Source organism: Arachis hypogaea, chromosome 4, assembly GCF_003086295.3.
Source record: "Arachis hypogaea cultivar Tifrunner chromosome 4, arahy.Tifrunner.gnm2.J5K5, whole genome shotgun sequence".
Lineage (NCBI taxonomy): Eukaryota > Viridiplantae > Streptophyta > Magnoliopsida > Fabales > Fabaceae > Arachis > Arachis hypogaea.
In genome coordinates, this window is record NC_092039.1 from 2,409,078 (window position 1) to 2,430,654 (window position 21,577).

Below are 21,577 nucleotides of genomic sequence, written 5' to 3' on the forward strand. Positions count from 1 at the left end.
GTGAACTTTATTTCTAAAATTAAATCCGTTTAAATTTAGGATTAAACGAATTGAGCTTGATTAACCTGAAAAAAATAATGGGTTAAACAAATTAGTCTACGGACTGAATGGATAGCCCATTTATTTTTTTTTTACATTTTTTTCAAGAAAAGCAGTACTTTTAGTCGATATTTCTCCTGATTTAATCCGAAAATCAAACCTATTAACTAAAAAATTATTATTTTAAAAATTTTTTGACTTAAAAATAATATTTTTTGTTAAAATATTTTTAAAAAATAAAATTAAATGATAGACTAATTCATTTAACCCATCGAACTGACCATAAACAGTTTGGGTTAAAAAATTCTGGCCCACAAATAAAATAAATTTAAACAGTCAGCCCTTTAACCCATAGATTTTACGGGTCGGACCTAAATGGACCGGGCTAACCCGGCCCATACTTTCAAGTTTCGATCGGTTTAGCCACTTAACCGCTGGCCTGTTTCTTTCTTCTCCGCTCCTAACTCCTAAGTTCTAAATATAATACATTCCATCACCGATTAAGAGTAGTGGTGTGCTGCTACTACCTTCTCTTTAACTAAGACTCAACATGGCAACGGCATCGCACGCTCAAGCTGTCAAGTCTCTTAACAAATCCCCCGGCCGCCGCCGCTTCGTCGTAAGCTTCTCCTCTTCCGAAATCGAACCAGCCTTCACACTTCCCTCTGAATTAACTTTTATCTTTGTGCTTAAGCTTAGTCCCGGTTCTGCTTAAACCCTAAACCCTTGCCTACTTTTACTGAGTTTTATTTATTTATTTATTTTTAATTTTTAAAAATATTCGTTATTATTGATGAAAGCTGTTTTATTCGGTTGGGTTGAAAGTTTGTTCTTACGTGCTGCTAATTTGTGTGAATTGCTTGCTTGACACTTTTTGTTTTTATTTTATATTTCATTTACTGGGTTATTGAATTGTGCAGTTTAAATCCTTTTCTGAGAGAGTAGATGAGATTGATATCAACGTCTATCGGAGTCTTGAGAAGGTTAAAGCTGAGCCGTCTGAGGGTTCCTCATTTTTCAGAGACTGTCTTATAGAATGGAGGGTATGGTTTTGGTTATTATGATACATTTAAGTTGCTGCGATTGCTATTTTCTTGCCTTTATGTATGAAAGGTTTCCATGTCCATTAGGCCTTCGCTATTGAAGAAATCCTACCTTGCTAACTACTATGTTTAACTAATTTATCTCGAGTAGTCGACAGTGGTCTTGCTCTTGTTAGACGGAGTTGCATAATAGCTTGAATAAGTTGTTTTTGTTATAGAGTAGAAATTGATTGATCTTTCGTGCACTAAAGATAAAATAATGTGGACCTTAGCTATCGTTAGTGCATGGTGCTTCTATAATGTTTTGCATGGGATTTAGTGTTTTTTGCAGCTTCATTGTGTCACATGTTTTTTGGACCTTGATTGTTGTTAAGCTGTAGTGATCACTTTATTTTCGGTGGGTGCTTTATCCTGTAACACTGTTTTTCATACAAAAATTTATGACGATATATGGAAAAATATGCATTTCACTTATGCTTGGTTGTTCTTCAGTTGTTGATTCTCTCTCTTTCTATTTTTGTGCATTCGGGATTTGTGCGTAAATATACATTTATTAAGAGAGCAAAGAAAGACTGCGTGTGAAACATGTTATTTAATCTTTTTGGTGACATGTCAATTAAGCTTCGTAGTATTTTAAGATAATTGCATAATCTGTGAAAAGAAAGTGTGAGAGGAAGACATGGTGAGATGAAGCTTATCAGGTGGTGGGAGACATGGCATGGCTAATGTGTTGGCTGCAGAGTTATTTGGGGAAGGGTAAAAGTGGGGCGTTGAAGCAAGTGGTATAGGAGATTCAAACAAATTTTCTTGCATAATGGGAGAGGAAGCATTGAAAAGTATAGTCTAAAAAATTCAGTTTTGGCTCATATGTTGTATTATGATTGGTGTGGGTTTCTTTGGAGTAGACTTGAGAAGAACATGCGGGGTCTTGTATATTTTTGTGTCATACAATTTGAAAGATTAGAAGTAGGAGATATTGAATGATATTGTGGAACGTAAGGAATGGATAATCATGGTAGAAGAGTGTGATTTTCAGATATATCATAGGACATGGCATGGATACTTGCCTATTGATGGTTATTGCTGGAGGGAGGCAGTGGCGTTCAAGGTTTTATGTGAAGCATTACATGTTTGGTGATAAGTAGAATGCAATGCGACATCAAGTGAGAAGGGGCTGGAATCCGTGTGTACTGGGTTTTGTTTTGATTAGGGATAGTTATTATATTAGTAGTTAAAGGGTATGGATGTTGACAGTGATATGGGAGGTTGTATTCATATTTCTTTTGGTTCTTTATGTTCTCCTGGGAGTTTTTTGACTGTTATGATCTAGTTCCCTTCCATGGAATGCGCCCCTTTTGTGTTTGGACACACTCTTTTCTTATTTAAAAATAAAACATCTGTAATTATTCATCTCCTTGGAGATTTGAAATGAAGGGAGAAGAGAGTTTTGCTTCCTCTATATTTTCCTTCTAATCCAGAAAAATAGAAAAAAAATTTCGAGTGGCCTTTTACTTGATCTTTGCCATGTGCTGATTGGTATTTATTATTTGCTGCGTTGTTGAAACACAGGAGTTAAACACTGCCGAGGATTTCATCACATTGTATGAAGAGATTCTACCTTGTACACAATCATTGGCCTTGGTTCTCTTGCACAAGGAATCCTTAATCTCAAAACTTCTTTCTAGGTTGCACTTGAAAGCAAGGCTATCTGTTGAGCCTATTCTCAGGTATGCAGGCATTGCTTGGATTGCTTATCTTTTTGCATGGTGTGTTGCACATTAAATTGTGAAAAAAAAACATAATCTTATTTTGTTAAAAAATATTGATGTTGGTAGTAATTTTCTATTTGATGATGTTGAAAAAAAAAAAAGGATTTTTTATCAGGATAGTTAGACTTTCCTTAGGAGGGTGGTAAGGAGTAGCATGGAGTGGGTTGGTCAAAGTCAAGTAATAAAGTAAACCATTTGAATTTGTTGAAGTCTGTCTTTATTTGTCAAAGTTTGGTTTCAGTTTATTTATCAAGATTCTATTACAGCTTATATCCACATTCTAGAGGATCTAGATTAGCTTGAGTGAAGGAAAAATAACAAAACAATATGTTGGGTATGGGTTCAATTAGTCAGTGTTTACATCTATATATATTTAGATATGCTCTTCTATTAAGCATCAACTCATTTGGGTACATGTTTTATGTTTTGTTGAATTCTGATTTGTACATAATAATTATGATCATAAGTTATTAATTATTTTAACAAAGTAGCTTTGGACTTGGTTAAGGGTGAGTTTTTTCCTTTAGGTTGTGTTTGGTAGGTGTATCAGGATAGAAATACAAGGACAGGAGATAGAGACAAGACATAATAGTTGAGTCTCTATCCTCTTCCCGCTGTCCCCAGTTTTTGGTTGGAAAGAAAATAATGCAAATTCTGTCTTAGGTAGAGATGTTTTCCTATTTCTATATTTGTCTCCTTCTCCAGCATGTTTGTGTCTACAAGTTTTTGTATTTATGTTATGGGACAATTACTAAACAGGTCTTTTGTGTTGGTTTTGCTATTCGATTACTATTTGAAGCTGTTGACATAATTCTCAATCCTTTCTTCCATACCCTTAAAACCTCAATGCTCTCTTCTGCAGGTTAATTGCAGCTTTATCCAGAGATATTCTGGAAGAATTTGTTCCGTAAGCTTCTGCTTGCTTTGACTTGGTGTTTTAGATATTCTGGTCTTCTTATGCCTTAAACTTTTAGATATCGTGTTTATGTTTTTGTTTATTTCATGTATCAACTCTGTACATGGCCTTATTTGAAGGTTTCCCTATTATAAATATGCATTTTAAGGAAAATTCTCACTTGGCTTACTTATGGATTTCCATGTCGGTTTGGTTAGGATGTTGCCAAGAATTGTTGATTCTTTGGTATCTCTTCTCAAAAGTGGGGGAGATAGGGAGCCAGATCTCATTGAGCAGGTACAAGCTTGTCTTGTCAGTGATATTCCTATAAGGAAAATATTGTTTTCCATTTGCATTTGGTGATTTCTCATTTCCCAACATAAATGTGAAATATGAAACTTTATTTCTTCATTCTTATGCAGATCTTCACATCATGGTCATATATTATGATGTATCTTCAGAAATATTTAATTCACAACACCACTGAGGTGCTCAAGTGAGTTTCTGGATTACCTTGTTATCTTCAGAAATATTTAATTCAGAAATATTTACTGTTTTAGTAGTTTCCTTGTTATCTATATGAAGTTTAACTATGCTGCAGTTGCCTGAAATACTCCTGAATGTATATGCCTTTACCTTCATATCTTTCTAAATTTCCTCATTAGACTTTCATCACTAATGAAAGTATATACTTTTCCCAATGAGCAGTGTTTGATGACATGGAAAGCATGTTGAGGTGAAATGCCAAAAAAATTGTAATTTATAAAGATAAAAGCAAGAATTTAACGTAATTTTGGTCATAGGGAAGTAACAAAAGTATAATGTACTTTAGAACAGACATGTTGTGATTTGCTGGTAGTTTGTTTAGATGAGTACTTGATGTTACCTGGTCAAACATATTTCCACCTTGCCTCAGCCCCTTTGACAATACTACATCACTTGGGCTGAGTGTTTAGTTACGACAGAAAACTGTATCTGGAAATATGGGGAAGATTCATAATTTTTTAGTAAGCAAACTGTAGTATATTGTTGATTACAAAAGGTTGAGAAACGGGTAGTTGATCATATTTTGTATTAGCCAACATGGCACAAGTTTAAATGTGAATGCCTATGCAGTATGCGTTTAATTTTTCAAATGGTAGTATTCTAAACTTTGGGGTTGCTTTTCTTGACTATGATATATCAAGGGTCACAAAAGATTTGAGGTGTTATCCAAAGGAATATGTCCAACAATTTATGGCTGAAGCAATGTCGTTTGTCCTGAGAAATGCCCCGGAGGAGCAGCTTAAACGAGGTGCTGATGTCATTCATTGTTTTCATTTACTGATCTCTCTTTGTCCCCTCCCTCCTTTTCTTTAACTGTGCATTTATTTATTTCTTTTGTTGGTTATGAAACTCTCCAATACTTTTTGGTGACATAGGAATTGGAAGAATCATTGCTGAAGCAGTGAAGGATCCATCTGCCTGCAGTGAATCAGCTGTTGGAGAATTGCTTTATAATATAATGAAAGGTTACTCTTCAAGGTTCCATTCGAAAGCAGAGCGAGTTATACAGTTATTGACTAGCAAAGCAATTTTTTCTATTGGTGATAAAGCCATCAGAAAAAGGGCAAATTTTGTTACTGATGATAAAGCTAACCAAGGCAAGCTTGTCTCTACTTAAATCCTCCTGCATATGTACGATAGAATAATATTTGGTTTGATTACACTAGCGGTTCCAAATAGTTTTACTCAATTTTCAAATAACTCCATATAGTTCAAAAATTTGTAATCGTGTTTCAAACTAAAATTTTGTAATTAAGTCCTTAGAGTTAATCACAGTTACAAAAAGGTTTCATTTAACATATTATACTAATAAATACATATTTTATGGTGCATCTGTTCAAGGTGTGGTACCATTTTCTTATCTAAAAGGTTCAGATTATGATGGTGGACAGACTCGACAATTTGTACTCACCTTTTCCCTATTCTCTTTTTTACCCTCAACCCACTTCATTGGTGTGCTTGGCTATCTCTTCCCTCCTGCACTACCTTCTGTGATGGCACTCGGTGTCTAGCATCATCTAGGAGTGTCATGTGTTTGATGTTTAATTTTTCAGTTCAAAATATTTAGGATTACTTTTACAGAAGTATGATACTATTTAGATTATAAGTGGCAACCAGAGTAGAGGTTTATTCCTAGGCATGTTTCTGCAAAATTCTTAGTACTTTGGTCTGCAGTACTAGATGTGTTAAAACGTCATGTTAAGATGCTTATTTTGTTCATAAAAGGTAAGGAATGTAAATAATATTAATATTTATATTAGTATTAATACTATGGTTGTTTGACTGAAACACAGCATTTTGATGTTCTAGACTCCAGCATGATTATTGTATAATAATTGTATTAAATAGATGCTCCTACTCTTGATTTTGTGGTGTTAGCAAGGTAGACTCTGACTAAACTTGTGATTGATTTCTAATGTTTCAAATAACATTATTTTTATCTCTCTCTCTATTTCAGAGTCCAGGTGTACCGTTTTGGAAATTGTAAAATCCGCTTTTAATAAATTATGTGACAGGATGGAGGCCAAAGAGCTGAGTTTGGTATGGGATTTCTTATATAAGGAAATAAGTGAATGTGTTAGTAGTGGAGATGTCAAGCATTTAAGACGCATTTTATCAGTTCTAGTTTCCGCTGTGAAGATGCAAAATGGGCAAAAGGTGTCTGGTGAGTTACAACGCTATATGTAATCTAATTTTCATTTTGCTCTGTTTGACTAAGGTAGGTAATTGACAAGGAAAATAAACTACAGTTGCCTGTTATGAAACTGATCACATTCTTATTTCCTTTTTGTTCTTAAATCTTTATTCCTTGATTTCTTTATAAGCTTATTTATATGACTTTTTATTCAGTCTTAAGATACCCCAAGGTCAAATCTATTCTTTCGTGTTTGTCCCCATAATTGGGTTCTAATTTTAACTGCACTTATGTTTGCCAGATTATAAGCTGTTGGCATCTAATTGCGATAAAAGCGAGTGGGTGATTGGGTTGAGTTCTAGTGCCATCACCTGGATTGAGATTATTGTTCCTTATCTTCTTCAATTCTTCCTTCATTGAAATTATGTGTTGTATTGAAATAATTTTTGAAATGAGTTCAGTTGATTTAGATTATCCCCTTTTTTTAAGTCCTTTAATTTTTCAAATAATGTATTGTATTGAAATTAGTTTTTATACTTTTAATATTGATCTCAGGATACTGTGCAATTTCTTTCCATGGAAAAAGTTAATTGAGTTGTCCATGTCCTCCTTTCTTTTCCCCTTTCTAATTGTAACTGCACTTACATCTGTCAGATTATAAGCCTATGCTTGAACTTGTTCGGCTGCTTGTGAGAACCTTTATCGCACCAGATGGATTTGTTGAGTCACAAGAAGACCTACATTTGGTGGTTAATGAGATTTTGGAATTAATGTTGGTCATTCTCAGTGGGCTCTGTAGTTACAACCCATCAATGATATCAGAGTGCGCGTTACAGTGGGATCCAATTTTTAAATCAAGAAGCTCACGGTAATGACTGTAGTGATGCATTTGCATTACTTGCATGTTTTAAAACCTTCTTGTTCTTGACATGTTAGAGTTTTGGTTCCAGTTTGACGGACTTTATCAGACAACTGCTACAAAAGGAACTTTGTGCACTTGCTTTTGGAAGTAATGTTATAAGGTAATGTTTTTGTGTGTTCATGTGCATGCACGTTAGCCTGTCTCTCTGTCTCTCTCTTTCTCTTTCTATGCATAAAAAGGTTGTAGTTTAGTACTTCCCAACTTCTATATTTGACTTATCTCATGATTTTTTAGAGCAATAAATGATCTAATGGAGAGTTCAGAAGAAGAGGCGATACACCTGTTACAGTACTTCTGCGAGAAAATGCAATTAAGTACACAGAAGTTGGACTTTCTGGATGTAACAGGCGTAGAAGCATTAGCTAGTTTATCCAACCGTTTGCAAGGGGCTATCAGTAACTGGATTGATAAAATAAATGATATTTCATGTACCGGTGTATCAGAAAATAATAAAATTGATGAAAAAGGAATGGCACGGATATGGGGGATTGTGAGCTGCTATTCTCATATGTCTATTGTTGAGACCAATCCATCCTTGTTGCTGAATCTCATGGATGCTATAGATCAGCTTCTGACGGTTAAAGCTGGTATTGCTTCATTCCTTGTGCAAAATGTGGCTTTTTCTAATGGGAATCCTATTTGAACTGACCAAGTTTATACCAAAGCTGATTTTTCATTGCCCCTATTTCTATGGTGTTCACTACCATGAATACTCTTGTTTTGAGAAAAATGTTTAGTGCTTGGGTTATGCTAGGATACCTGTATTCATTAATGCTATGTCATTTCTTATATTTTTCTGTACCTTCTGTTTCTAATCTGCAGACTATATTCATTCAACTAGAAAAGCCTGGGAAAGCATTATAGGTTCTTCCCTGAGTTCTTATAGCAGGCTGTATAGCTACAGCAGAATTGTAACTGATGAAACTGGAAGGTTTTTAACTCTTGCAAAACAATACAAGTCATCTTCACAAGTCTTGTTGGGTGTTGCTGATTATTTGGACTACAAGTATGGGTATGTGGATGTGTTTTAGTAATAACTCTTGTTTTCCATTCTTAATCGAATTGAGTCAATAATTTTACAAATAGTTAGAGTTTTGTACTTGTATAACACTCCACTTGTATGTTGTAGCCCTCTGGAAGACAATGGGTCTATTATGTGTCATTCAGAACTTGAAAAAGGGATTACAAGGGCAGTGACAGAGTTCGCTGATAATTTACACGATCCATGCAAGGAGATTCGCATTTCAACTCTTAGAATACTTTGTCGTTACAAAGTTGGTTGTGAGACTTCATCAGGAGATCAGCCTCCTGAGAAGAAAAGGAAAACTGAAGTTTCTCCGATTTCAAAAGTAAATTGCACAGGATATAATGTATGTATCTTTTATGTTTGCTGGCATCATCGTATTTTAACTTGAGATTTAATATGAGTGCTTATTTTGGTGAAATCACAGGCTCTTGTGTTGCTCCTGTCGATTGAAAAAACTCCTATTTCAATATCTACAAGCAGAAGCATTCAGCAATTGATCTCCAAGATACAGATGGACCTATCTGCTGGAAGGATTCCACAATTATATGTTCTTCTTGTTTTGAATGGATTGTTAGGCATCTTGAATAATCGATTTAGCAACCTTTGGGATCCTATATTAGAATGTATTGCTGTATTGATTAGCAAACATTTTTCACTGGTATGGGATAACTTCATTGGTTATCTGGAAAAGTGCCAATTAAAACTACGTACCACTTTCAACTTGCATGATGGTGTCAATGGTGCATTACTTGATCAACCAACGTGTAAGTTTGTTGATTCTCATTGGATCTTAGGTTCATTCTTCCTCTCATGCTTATCTTTTTGCATGTAGTGTCCTAGATGATAGGACTGGCATGATAATTGGTTGGGGAATCTGGCTATTTAATATATGCTGTGAAAATAGAACGGTCTTGGTTGGTTTGTATGCATTTAAAGTAGTTGGTAAATAGGTATTTTTATATGTTCTATAAACATTTTCACTAAAATGTTCAAATCCTGGTAAGCAAAATATTTTTGTAATTCCCATTCTGCTGGTTTGTGATCAACTTTCATTTTTTTTTCAGGTCTACTTGATTGTTTTGATTTATTTGTCAATCTTGCGTATGATAGTACGCCGACTGTAGCAATATTATCACTCTTGCTAAAAGCTTTACAGAAAATTCCAAGTGTTGTTGAACCTCGCTCCCGGCAATTCATTCCTTTATTTTTGAAGTTTTTGGGATACGAGACTCATGATCTTGAAAGGTGAAGTCTACTGGATTTTGTCTCCTTGTAGGATAGGAGTCATAGTTAAAACTTCATGAACTTGAAGTGTTAAATTATCTGTTTGATAATTAATTTCCTTTGTAAAACTAAGTGCAGTGTAGGGCAGTTTGAGTCATGTGCTTGCAAAGGCAAAGAGTGGAAGACCATTTTGAAAGAATGGTTAAACTTGTTCAAGCTGATGAAAAATCCCAAGTCATTCTACTCAGGTCAATTTCTTAAGGAGGTCCTGCAGAACAGGTCAGTTGTACATCTCTGCATTATTATTTGTTAATGGCTGTTCCCTATTTCAAAGTTGAAATACGATTTTATTTTATTTTTTTTGGGTGTTTTGGCAGGCTTCTTGAAGAAAGTGATCCTGAGATACAAATGAGAGTTCTGGATTGCCTGTTGATCTGGAAAGATGATTACCTTTTGCCATATGATGGACATCTGAGGAACTTGATCAATTCCAAAAATTTAAGGGAGGAACTAACAGCATGGAGTCTATCGAGAGAATCAGGCTTCATTGAGGAATGTCACCGTGCTTATCTTGTGCCATTAGTTATTCGTCTTCTAATGCCAAAAGTACGAAAGCTTAAAGGACTTGCATCTCGAAAGGTATATGCAACTTATGCTTCTTGAGGATTTTGCCTGTTAACATATATTTTTGTCAGTTTCTTCTCATTTGTTTTACTCTTATGATCTGAAATGCCTTCTGTAGAAAGCAAGCATTTGTCATCGGAAAGCTATTCTAAGCTTCTTGGCTGGACTAGATGTCAATGAGCTGCCACTTTTCTTTGCATTACTGGTAAAGCCATTGCAAATAGTGAAGAAAAATGATGGGATTGTGAACTTGTTTTGGACCTTATCTGGAGGCTCCATTAGTGAATTTCAAGCGTTATCTTTGTTACAATATTTCACTTTGGAAAATATGGTAACTCTACCCTGGAAAAAGAAATATGGTTTTTTGCATGTCATTGAAGACATTGTTGGGGTTTTTGATGAAATGCATATTAGCCCTTTTCTTGATCTAGTAGTGGGGTGTGTTGTTCGAGTATTGGAGAGCTGTACTTCAAGTCTTGACAAAGCAAAAGAACCAAACAGGCTTCCTTTAGATCAAAGAAAGTCTGGCATCAATGTCGATTCCCTTCATAAGGACACTGGGCTTCCTACAGATCAAAGCAATTCTGGGACCATTGCTGATCCCCTTCTAGAGGATGGTGGGCTTTCACTAGATAGTGTTGATTTTGGGACCAATATCAAATCCATTCAAGAGGACAGTGATCCAGAAAATCAAATTGTGGTAATATTCTGTTTATGCTGAATTTAAAGTTTTATATGTACGAACTACCTGTATGAGCTTGACGAAGAAATTCATGTTTAAGAACAGGTGCCCGTACAAGTGATGATAAGCACTGAGATGTGTGTTTCTGTAAAAAGACAAACTATGCCCAAAAATAGTAAACTGCTTGAGTTGTATTTAGCACTGTGATAAGCAAGAGGAGTTTCTTACATTAGCTTATTATTCTTGCCACAAAGGAAATACCCAGCCCATAATAGTGGGATAATTAACCTTCCCAACTAATCTTCAGTATCTCTCATATTCTAGTATGGCTCTTTCTTATGTGGTAATTGTTTAGTTTGTCTCCATATGACTATCGACTCACCTATCCATCCAGCATATACTAGTTTCTTTAGAATATATCCCATTTGTATCTTCTTTTGTGACATACCACTCCCATAGCTAGAAAAAAGCAACCTAGGAAAATAGAACTTACCCATGTCCTCTATTCAGAAAATCTTCACACGATCAATATTATGGTAACTGTATCCTCAACATAGACCATTATATCACATAGTAGCTTGGAGAAGTATGACGGTGTTAACATTCCAAAACTTTTGGACAAAATGGTCCTTGCTAAACCAAGCCCCAATGGATTGTTTTAGTCTAAAAGGGAGACACATATCCCTTAACAAGACTTGCTTTAAATCAATAAAATTTTCCATTTGTGACATTCAACTGTTGTTTTCTTGGTAGATGGGGGAGTTAACTCCCTGTTGCCACGGTGTTCTCCAATCTGTATGTTATCAATCATGGCTTACCTCCATCTTAGACGAGCAATCACCTCATGAATTGTGAATCTAAGCACAAGAATTTTGGATTGCCCGAGTGAATTCTACTCACGATTGTAATATTTATATGTACAAAATAATGAATACATCTTATGTTTACTAGAAAATAATAATGAATTAGACAAGTTTCTGTGACTTCTAAGTGTTGATGCTTACCATCCATCATATACTATAACTTTTTCTATTTCCAACTATACATGGATTTGCTTTCACATATTGCTCGTTTTTATTGTTTCTTATTGTCTTGTTGTTGTTTCATGGTAACTTAAAGTGGATTGACTGTTTCTCCCGTGATCCATGCTGTCTGTTTTATTTATTACTCTATTTTTCAATTTGTTTGTGCAGAGTGGAAATACTTTGAAGCAACTCAAGGATATGAGATCTCTGTGCCTGAAAATTGTTTCTGTTGTCCTCAATAAATATGAAGATCATGAATTTAGTTCTGATTTGTGGGACCGATTCTTCTCTGCAGTAAAATCACTGATTGCTAAATTCAAACAGGAGACTGCTACTAGTGAGAAACCAAGTTCACTGTTGTCTTGCTTTGTGGCCATGAGTGGAAACAATAAACTGGTAGCACTATTACGCACAAGGGAGAGTCTTGTACCTGATATATTTTCAATTATCTCTCTCAAATCAGCTTCTGAAGCTGTACTATATAGTGTTATGAACTTTGTTGACAACTTGTTAAGCCTTGACAATCAATTGGATGATGAAGACAATCCTGCTCGGAGAGTTTTGCTTTCACATATTAAAGCACTTATAGACAGCATGTGGTGTTTATTTGGAAGTGATCGTTCAGTCAAGAGGTATTAGCTCATTTTACAACTGTGCTTGGATAATGATGTTTGTTCTTTAATGTTGACACTTTCCGTAATTTGAATTTCTGTTATTGCTTAGCTTATCTTTGGCTTAAACTGGGAAATAGTTATGGTAGAACATGATTTTTTCTTTCATGTGAAAACTAGCTATTTATACTTTGACAAACAATTCTTTGAAGTACTGCTGAATATAGCTCAGTCAAATGAAATGAAAAGTTAACAAGATGTAGTAAATACTTACATTATTGGGCTAACTGCGGTCTTAGCAATTTTTGTTTATTCATTTTTTAATTTTGGGGTATTTCTGAAAGGACATGATAATCTTATAAAGTAATATGGAACAAAAATCTGCTTTTATGTATAGAATTACTTGGGGGAACAGGGATATATGCAGTTAACATTTTGCTTTTGTATGTTTGAATTTTTCCTTGATCAGAAAGCTGATCAGATCTCCTGGGGAGACAGTGATGAGAATTTTCAAATTCTTACCCAAGTATATCAAGGAGTCAGAGTTGGCAAAGAAATTTGTGGAAATATTGCTTTTGTTTATAGGAAAGAAAACTGCAAGTTCTGGTGAGACAACCACATATATCTCTAGTTGCTGTCATGCTGTGCTCTTCCTTTTTAATTGCAGATAGTTTAATTCACATCCATTGCTCTGTGTTTCTTTTTTATTTTTATTTTTTTATCCATAGATTTATGTCTTGAAGTTTTGCAAATCATTCAAAATATTGCCCCGATATTGGGAGATGAAAGTACCGCTAAAATTCTAAGTGCGCTTTCTCCTTTATATATTTTGGCTGAGCTGGATATGCGTTTGAGAATCTGTGATGTTCTTGACGCCCTTGCAGCATCAGATGCATCTGTACTCTCAGTGGTAATTTTGATCTTTAGTCCCTGTTCATAGCCATTTGTATTGTTTGCTGTCAGCTCTTTGATATGATATTGTGATTTTGTTGGGATGCAGGCAAAGATACTTCGCCAGCTGAATACAACATCAACTCTGGGTTGGCTTGATCATGATGCCATTTTGGATGCTTACAGGATAATCGATAATGATTTCTTTGCAAGTGTTCAAGTTGAACATGCATTACTTGTTCTATCCCACTGTGTGCATGACATGTCGTCAGAGGAAACAACTTTTATGTATAGTGCCTATAGTTCATTGCTATCATTTGTTGAATTTTTTGGTCTAATCCTTAGCAAAGAAGGAAACAGTGAACAATTGTCAATGATGAAGAACATTGATGGTTGTTGGACAAAATCATGTGTCCAGCGTGTAACACAGAAATTTCTGTTAAAGCACATGACAGAAGCAATGGATGGATCACTTTCTGTTAGAAAGGTATTGGGTTGCTGGACTTGTGTGTATTTCAAGACGTATCAAGTTAGGCATGTATGCGCATTGATCTTGACTTATATCATGTCCCCTCCTTAACTTGTCTGCCTACATATATAAGATTTCTTTCCTTAACTCATGCATTGATGGATGATTAGAAGAGAAAACCATCATTATATAGATATTAACTGAAATTACCAATAAGTAATTTCTTAAATCCTCTACTCTTTAACACTGGTTGATCTGGTTTCAGGGATGGCTGAAATTGTTGCATCAAATGGTATTAAAGCTTCCAGAAGTGTCAAACCTGAAATCACTTACTGTCCTGTGCCACGAGAGTGATGAAGTCAATTTTTTTGAGGATATAACTGACCCGGTGGTAAGTTTCTGTTCAACCTAAGATCTATTCAACATATGGGATATTAGGTGCAGTTACATGATTCATGTCATGGGCCTAACTATTACCTACTGTCATGTACCTATCTGAAGCTTGCACAAGTTGTTCACCTAATAGTGTTTGTGAGAGAGAGCAAACAGTAGAAGAGTCTTTACGTGCGTTATTTAGGAGATTCTATCCTAGCTGGCAGTAGCTCTAACTACCAAACAGATCAGCTTAACTGTTTCTAATTCTTCTGGACGCTTGTAGACTTTTACTCAGCTGATTCTATTACTGCTGCTATATATTTGGTTCTGTAACTATTTGTAATAACCGAGTTGCAAGTCAATAATGGAAAACTGATTGTGTCCGAATCTACTATTAGTTTCCTAGGTTTCATTTAATTGAACAGATATGAAGCTTTTGTATTCTAAATGTTACATGATTAATGTCTGCCAGCTGTTATTTCCTGATGCAACAACTTGCTGCTGCCGTTCCATGATGTAGTCAGAAACACTACTATATTGTCCTGTATTCAACAATTAGTCTGTAAACTTTTGTGGGATCATTCAGTAGCTTGTAGAATTTACATTTCACGTAATTCCATGTGGTACTGCAGATCCGTAAGAGAGTGAAGGCATTGTCATTGTTTAGGAAGGTCATCAGCACAAACAAATTATCAGAGGTGATAACTATATCCTTTCAACTGGAAGTATCTTTTATCCATCTTAGTTGCTGATGTATAATTTTATTTTTGTTAACTTGCAGTTCATTATTGAGAGGGTTTTTATGCGACTCTACTTCAACATGATGTTAGATGAGAAAGAAGGAAAGGCAGAGCATATGAAAAATGCATGCATAGAGACTGTTGCTTCTGTAGCAAGTCAGATGGAATGGAAGTCATACTATTCATTGTTGATCAAATGTTTTCAGGGAACATCTAGTAGTCCAGACAAGCAAAAATTCTACATACGCCTGATTTGCTGTATTTTGGACAAATTTCACTTTTCCGAACTTTCCTACACTAAAGAACCTAAGGAATCTTTGGGTGGTGTTTCTGAGCTTGCAGTAGCTGACACTGTTTCTCCTGATAACAGCAACTGTGGCACTTCTGGTGTGAACCCAGATATCCAAACTAGTCTTCATAAAGTTGTCTTCCCCAAGATACAAAAACTGCTAGATTCTGACTCTGAAAGGGTTAATGTAAATATCAGTCTTGCAGCTCTAAAACTGGTTAGGTTACTTCCAGGCGATGTCATGGACACGTATCTTCCCACCATTTTGCACCGAGTCTGTAACTTCTTAAAGAATCATTTAGAAAGTATCAGGAACGAAGCTAGGTCTGCACTGACTGCATGTTTGAAAGAACTTGGATTGGAATACTTGCAATTTATTATCAAGGTTTTGCAAGGTACCTTAAAACGGGGATATGAACTTCATGTCTTGGGATACACACTTAATTATATTTTGTCCAAGTGTCTTTCTGGTCCAGTCAATGGAAAGATTGATTACTGCTTGAAGGATCTTCTTTCTGTTATAGAGAATGACATTCTCGGAGATGTTGCTGAGCAAAAGGAGGTGGAAAAGATAGCTGCTAAAATGAAAGAAACAAGGAGGAAGAAGTCATTTGAAAGCTTGAAACTGGTTGCACAAAACGTTACATTCAAAACCTGTGCATTGAAGCTCCTTGCACCTGTGACAACTCATTTGCAGAAGCATGTTACTCCCAATGTAAAAACAAAATTGGAAAATATGTTGCTTCATATAGCTGCTGGTATTGAAAGCAACCCATCAGTAGATCAGACTGAGCTATTTGTCTTTCTTTATGGCATTATTGATGATGGGTTTAAAGATGAGAGTGGTTGGCATGAGAACAAATTGATGAAATTGGAAGATAAGGATAAGCCTAAAAATGCTAAAAGAATCTCTACAGGCCGGGTAGTTGCTGGTGGCTTATTGGGTTCACACCTCATTACAGTATTTGGTCTCAGAATATTGCATAAACGTCTAAAGGGTATGAGACAGGATATGAAAAGTGAAAATACGTTATCCTTATTAGATCCTTTTGTTAAACTATTAACTGATAGCTTAAGCTCAAAGTACGAGGATATCTTGTCTTCTTCCCTTGGATGCCTTACTATACTAGTGAAGCTGCCTTTACCATCTCTTCAAAAACAAGCCGAGAGAGTAAAGGCTGCTCTTTTTGATATTGCGCAGAATTCAGTGAGCTCTAGTAGTCCTTTAATGCAATCATCCTTAACTTTGCTGACTGCGCTTTTGCGGAACACGAAAATTTCTCTTACAACAGATCAAATACATCTATTAGTTAAGCTGCCTATATTTGTTGATCTTGAAAGAAATCCATCTTTGGTGGCCCTTTCACTTCTAAAGGGTATTGTCAGCCGCAAGCTGGTTGTACCTGAGATATATGACCTTGTTACTAGGGTTGCTGAATTGATGGTGACAAGTCAAATGGAATCAATTCGCAAAAAATGCAGTAAAATCTTGTTGCAATTTTTGCTTGATTATCGGCTCTCAGAAAAGCGTTTGCAGCAACATCTAGACTTCTTGCTCTCAAATTTGAGGCAAGTATTCTGGACTATTCTGTATCTCGTATGTGCTAAGTATGATTTAGGCTCATTGGTGTTCTAACTGTTACAGGTACGAGCATTCAACTGGACGGGAATCTGTTCTTGAGATGATTCACGCTATTATTGTCAAATTTCCAACAAGTGTTTTGGATGAGCAGTCACAGACATTGTTTGTCCATTTGGTAGCTTGCTTGGCCAATGATAATGATAATATTGTTCGCTCAATGAGTGGAGCTGCCATAAAGAAGCTTATTGGTTCTGTTAGTCCAAATTTGCTGAATTCTATGCTTGAGTATGCTCTTGCTTGGTACTTGGGTGGCAAGCAACAACTATGGGGCGCTGCCGCACAGGTGATGTACTCTAAAATTTCTTGGTAATTATGTTGTGATGTGTGAACTTTATTGTAGGTCACAATTGTAATATATCATGATAATTTGAGTTCTATAATATCACTCCTTGGGTTATCTATTAACTTTTGTAGTACTAGTTGGAATTAGTATGTCGATTGCACGAGGCATTTGAATTATCTTGGAAACTGTGAATGCAAGGGTTTAACCTAGAAAATGCTCTTCATTAGGTAAGTGAAATGACACCTCAGGTTTTACCACATTAAGGGAATGGCAGTGGAATATTTTATGGTGCATTTATTAACCTCAGTTTCACATCCTCTATGTTATTTAGAGGCTTAGATGAAGTTAGTCATTCAGTACTTAGCACTTTAGTGGGAAAACTTAAGAGTAAACTTTTCTTATTATGAGATGCTTCTGGTTCTTTTCACTGTAGATGGTATTATCCTGGAGGTAAGGAAACAGAGAAAATTCATTGCGCACATGCTTGCTTTTGGTTTCCCACATAGGGCACAGAGGTTTAGCATCAAAATATGGTGCCAAGAGCCAACTTGGTGTATTGTTAATCTCTCTGGTCTTTCAGAGTGGTGAATTGTGAGGTGAAACTGTGTCTTTCCGGCCTTGTTGACCTGTCAAATAATGCGGTAGGAATGCCATTAAGGTTATGTTCCCATCGAACTTCTGTAATCTAGAGCATGAATTGAAATCTGGCTTTGTTAAGTTGGAATCTAATTTGATTACCAAACTTGCACATTGCCTTTGGACAAGCTTCTACCAATGTGATAATCCTGTTCTAAATAATGGAGTCACTGTTGTTTTATTTTGTCATGGGATGTAATTCAGAATTTTTTGTATTTATCCAATTATTATAAGATATGATTAGTTATTTTGGGAAATTACTATTAAGCAATTATAAGTTCATAACTGTAAGAGGTGTGTCTACATAATGATATAAATTGTAAAGGCTCTGTACAGTTCTGGTTAAAGAAACACAAGTTATTTGGTATTCACCATATTAGTCTCTTCTTTCAAGTGGAATCTTTCTCTGCTGAGTTGTTAAGGAAAAAGAAGAATGAGTTGCGTACTTTTCAAGAGAAATCAGTTATCACCAATCTATTTGTTGTTTCATATGTCCAAATTTATTCTCTTTAACTAAGTTATTCCAGCATAGCACATTTTCGTTTTCCTGTTTGCTTCATTTGTATTGAAATTTGAAATTGTTGTCATAGGTTTTGGGGCTGCTGATTGAGGCAGTAAACAAAGGATTCCGTAAACATATAAATTGTATTTTGCCAGTGACTCGTCGAATCTTGCAGTCCACCATACTTGCAGTCACGGAAGGGCAAGTGGGCTTTTCAGATGAATCTACTGTTCCCTTTTGGAAGCAGGCATACTATTCTCTTGTTATGTTAGAGAAGATGATTCATCAGTTCCATGATATATGCTTCTCAAAGGATCTTGAGGTAAACTTCTTTGTACTTTCCTTTCTATATTTATATATTCAGACTTAAGATGACATTTATATGTGTTGCTTATGGCTTGTTTCTCTACGGAATTTGTGTGTGTGTCTGTGATTGTGAGGTGATAGATAGTGGTTGACTGCATGAAATAAATAATGGGTACTTTCTATGCTTAAATGTACAAGAGTTTCGGCTTTTGGTTTGGAAAACCTGGTTGGGGCTAATATGTCAAAGTCTGGATGGTAAGAGATATGGGTTTCTATAACATCTAACGTTGAACCAGCCATTTTATGTCTCTACTTTAACAGAATATGTCAATGTGTTCTTTTTTTTTTTGCTGTTATCTGATTTATAATTTTCATTTATTTTGGGGTTTTGGGCACAAGTTATGAAGAAAAAAATATGGCTCAATATTTTAAGAAATTTCATTTTATAGTTTGATTTGGTTTGTTTGATAATTATTGGAAAGGAGCAACACTAGAGGTGTTCTGGACTTGAAGGAAAATCGAGTGTGTTACTTTGTGTGTTAAAAGATCAGCCCTTGTAATATCTTAAGTTGCCAGGGGTTGTATTTGACACCTACACACGTGAACATTTGACTTAATTGTGGACATTGTATTGATCTATTTTACTGTGTTGTAAACATGCTTTTTGATTTTAATTTTGGACAATTGAATTGCATGCTTTTGATACCGCTTTTCCATAATATTTTTACTATCTTGAAATAGCATACTTTAAAGTCCAAGTGGTTCTGCTGTGTTCTTTGGCTGCATAGAATCAAAATAAATGTTGCCGGCCATTCGTTGTCCTTTCTACAAGCATTACCACTGAAGAATTAAATTTTTTCCATTTTAGTTTCCCCCTTTCAAATTTCGTTAACAAGCACACTGACAAACTTTTTTCTTCTGCGCATATTAAGGATACATGGGAAGCAATTTATGAGTTGCTTTTGCACCCACATTCATGGATACGTAGTAGATCAGCTCGCCTCATAGCGTTATACTTTGCTCGTGTAAATGCTAGCAAAGAGAACAATCAAAGCTCCTTAAGACACTATTATCTTACAAGTCCAAGTAGACTATTTTTAGTAGCTACTTCCCTTTGTTGCCAACTCAAAATGCCACTCTTAAATGATGCTGACAGTAACCTGATGACCCAGAATATTGTGTTTGCTATTTGCGGTGTCCATTCTTTAATGGATGCGCATATAGATCCCCCTGCATTCTGGTCTACTCTTGAGCAACATGAGAAGGACCGGTTCCTTAAAGCTTTTGACTTGCTTAATTCAAGAAAAGGAAGGTTCTTCATGTACTCGACTTCAACCTCTCTTGTCCGTACAGATAACAATCTTCCAAAAGTTGATAGCACCCAAAATGTACTTGTCTCACTATTGCTTCGGAAAATGGGGAAAATCGCCCTTCAAATGGATGCTATTCAGGTTGGTATGCAAACTCTAGATCCGCATTCTCTATCTTGATAAATGTGTTCATCACTGATATTGTTTCGCTTGTTTAATGTAGATGCGAATAGTCTTCGATAGTTATGGAAATATCATGTCACGGATTACGCAGGATGACTGCATGCGCTATGGGCATGAGGTCCTGTTACCTCTTTATAAAGTTTGTGAAGGCTATGCTGGAAAAGAAGTTGATGGTTAGTCTTCTTATTTCTTAACTAGGGGTTGTAGGCAAATTTAACTTTGTTAACTCAAATCTCAAGGGGCAAGTCTTGTTAACTTTGAACCCTCGAAAACATTTTAATGGATTTCGACTGTGTATGTTAGCAAGACTTACTCTTGGAGTAAGTGAATCCCCACCCTGGAAGATTGGAAGTAGTGTTCCTGAGGTTTTCTTGTTTTCTTCTTGCATGGGATCTTTTCTGGCAACTTACTGAGTTTGGTTCTTTCCTTCCAGATGATCTGAAGAAGTTGGCAGAAGAGACCTGTAGGAAAGTGGAGAATATTTTGGGTACTCAAAGCTTCGTTCAAATTTACAACCTTATCAGGAAGAACCTTCAGTTGAAAAGGAATAAAAGGAAACAGGAGGAAAAGCTCATGGCTGTTGTTAATCCGATGCGAAATGCCAAACGGAAGATGAGAATAGCTGCGAAGCAACGTGCCAACAAGAAGAGAAAGATCATGACATTTAAAATGGGGAGATGGATGCACTAATTGATGGTGATGTTGGACGGAGGAGAAAATTTCAACACATGGATTCACTAACCCTTCATAATGTTTTATTTAAATTAAATTTTAGATGATGTACAAATTAGGCATGTCTCACCGATGAAGGCTTTTTTTTTTAATATATTTAAACTAGAGCGAGTCCACAAAGAAGTAAATTAATTATATTATATAGTCACCAAAAAAATTAATTATATTATATAGTGTATTATAGTGATATATTATTTAAAGATTGGTTAGATATGATGGAAACTAATGTTAAAATTGAATTGTTTTATATTAAATATTTTGCAGAATATTTATTTGATAATTTGTATATAATTTTATATAATTATTTAACTAAAATGTAATATAAATTAAAAAATACTTTATTATTTTAAACATTTGAATTAATTTTGTTCATACTCTGTTTCAATACTAAGGTTCAGGTCCAGATATGATAAAAAAAGATCAAATCCATAAATTAGCCTCCCCGCATAACTGATCTCCTCCAAGAAGTCGAAACCGACACAGACTTCACTCCAAGGAAGTCGGGATTGAAGGTTAGCTGACAGATAATACTTATTCAAATAAGTAACTGTCCTTAAATTCTCTCAACCCACTTTCAGGAGTCATATCTCAACTTTCCTAAGATAAAGGGACGGTTATCCTTTTTAAAAGGTGAAACTACTCCAACGGTGGTTATTAGTTCACCACTATAAATACACT

At 35.5% G+C, this 21,577-nt stretch overlaps 1 protein-coding gene across 3 annotated transcripts; it reads left to right on the plus strand.

The window, feature by feature from the left end:
* Positions 1–495: 495 nt before the first annotated feature.
* On the plus strand, positions 496–21,179 carry LOC112795693 (uncharacterized). Of its 3 annotated transcripts, none has more exons than XM_025837792.3 (31): positions 496–658; positions 960–1,082; positions 2,652–2,809; positions 3,714–3,758; positions 3,965–4,043; positions 4,169–4,242; positions 4,934–5,040; positions 5,168–5,389; positions 6,250–6,456; positions 7,081–7,294; positions 7,377–7,448; positions 7,583–7,935; positions 8,171–8,360; positions 8,478–8,718; positions 8,800–9,139; positions 9,440–9,620; positions 9,738–9,878; positions 9,977–10,238; positions 10,342–10,923; positions 12,099–12,562; positions 13,011–13,147; positions 13,270–13,451; positions 13,542–13,919; positions 14,167–14,292; positions 14,909–14,974; positions 15,058–16,874; positions 16,951–17,230; positions 18,457–18,690; positions 19,607–20,125; positions 20,208–20,340; positions 20,601–21,179. In XM_025837792.3, exons 1-31 carry the CDS (start codon positions 590–592, stop codon positions 20,855–20,857), a joined length of 8,253 nt encoding a protein of 2,750 aa, XP_025693577.1. In that variant the 5' UTR covers positions 496–589; the 3' UTR covers positions 20,858–21,179. The 3 variants fall into 3 exon arrangements, with proteins under 3 accessions (XP_025693577.1, XP_025693579.1, XP_072090931.1); XM_025837794.3 differs by having other exon boundaries at positions 8,478–8,697; XM_072234830.1 differs by lacking the exons at positions 18,457–18,690; positions 19,607–20,125; positions 20,208–20,340; positions 20,601–21,179 and adding an exon at positions 17,664–18,117.
* Positions 21,180–21,577: the final 398 nt, after the last annotated feature.

Bases quoted from the DNA above. Each gene is read 5' to 3' on its own strand.
- LOC112795693 (XM_025837792.3), top strand. From the start codon at position 590: ATGGCAACGGCATCGCACGCTCAAGCTGTCAAGTCTCTTAACAAATCC. The intron at 6,457-7,080 runs GTGAGTTACAAC...TACATCTGTCAG, and splicing joins AAATGGGCAAAAGGTGTCTG to ATTATAAGCCTATGCTTGAA. The intron at 12,563-13,010 runs GTATTAGCTCAT...TTCCTTGATCAG, and splicing joins AGTGATCGTTCAGTCAAGAG to AAAGCTGATCAGATCTCCTG.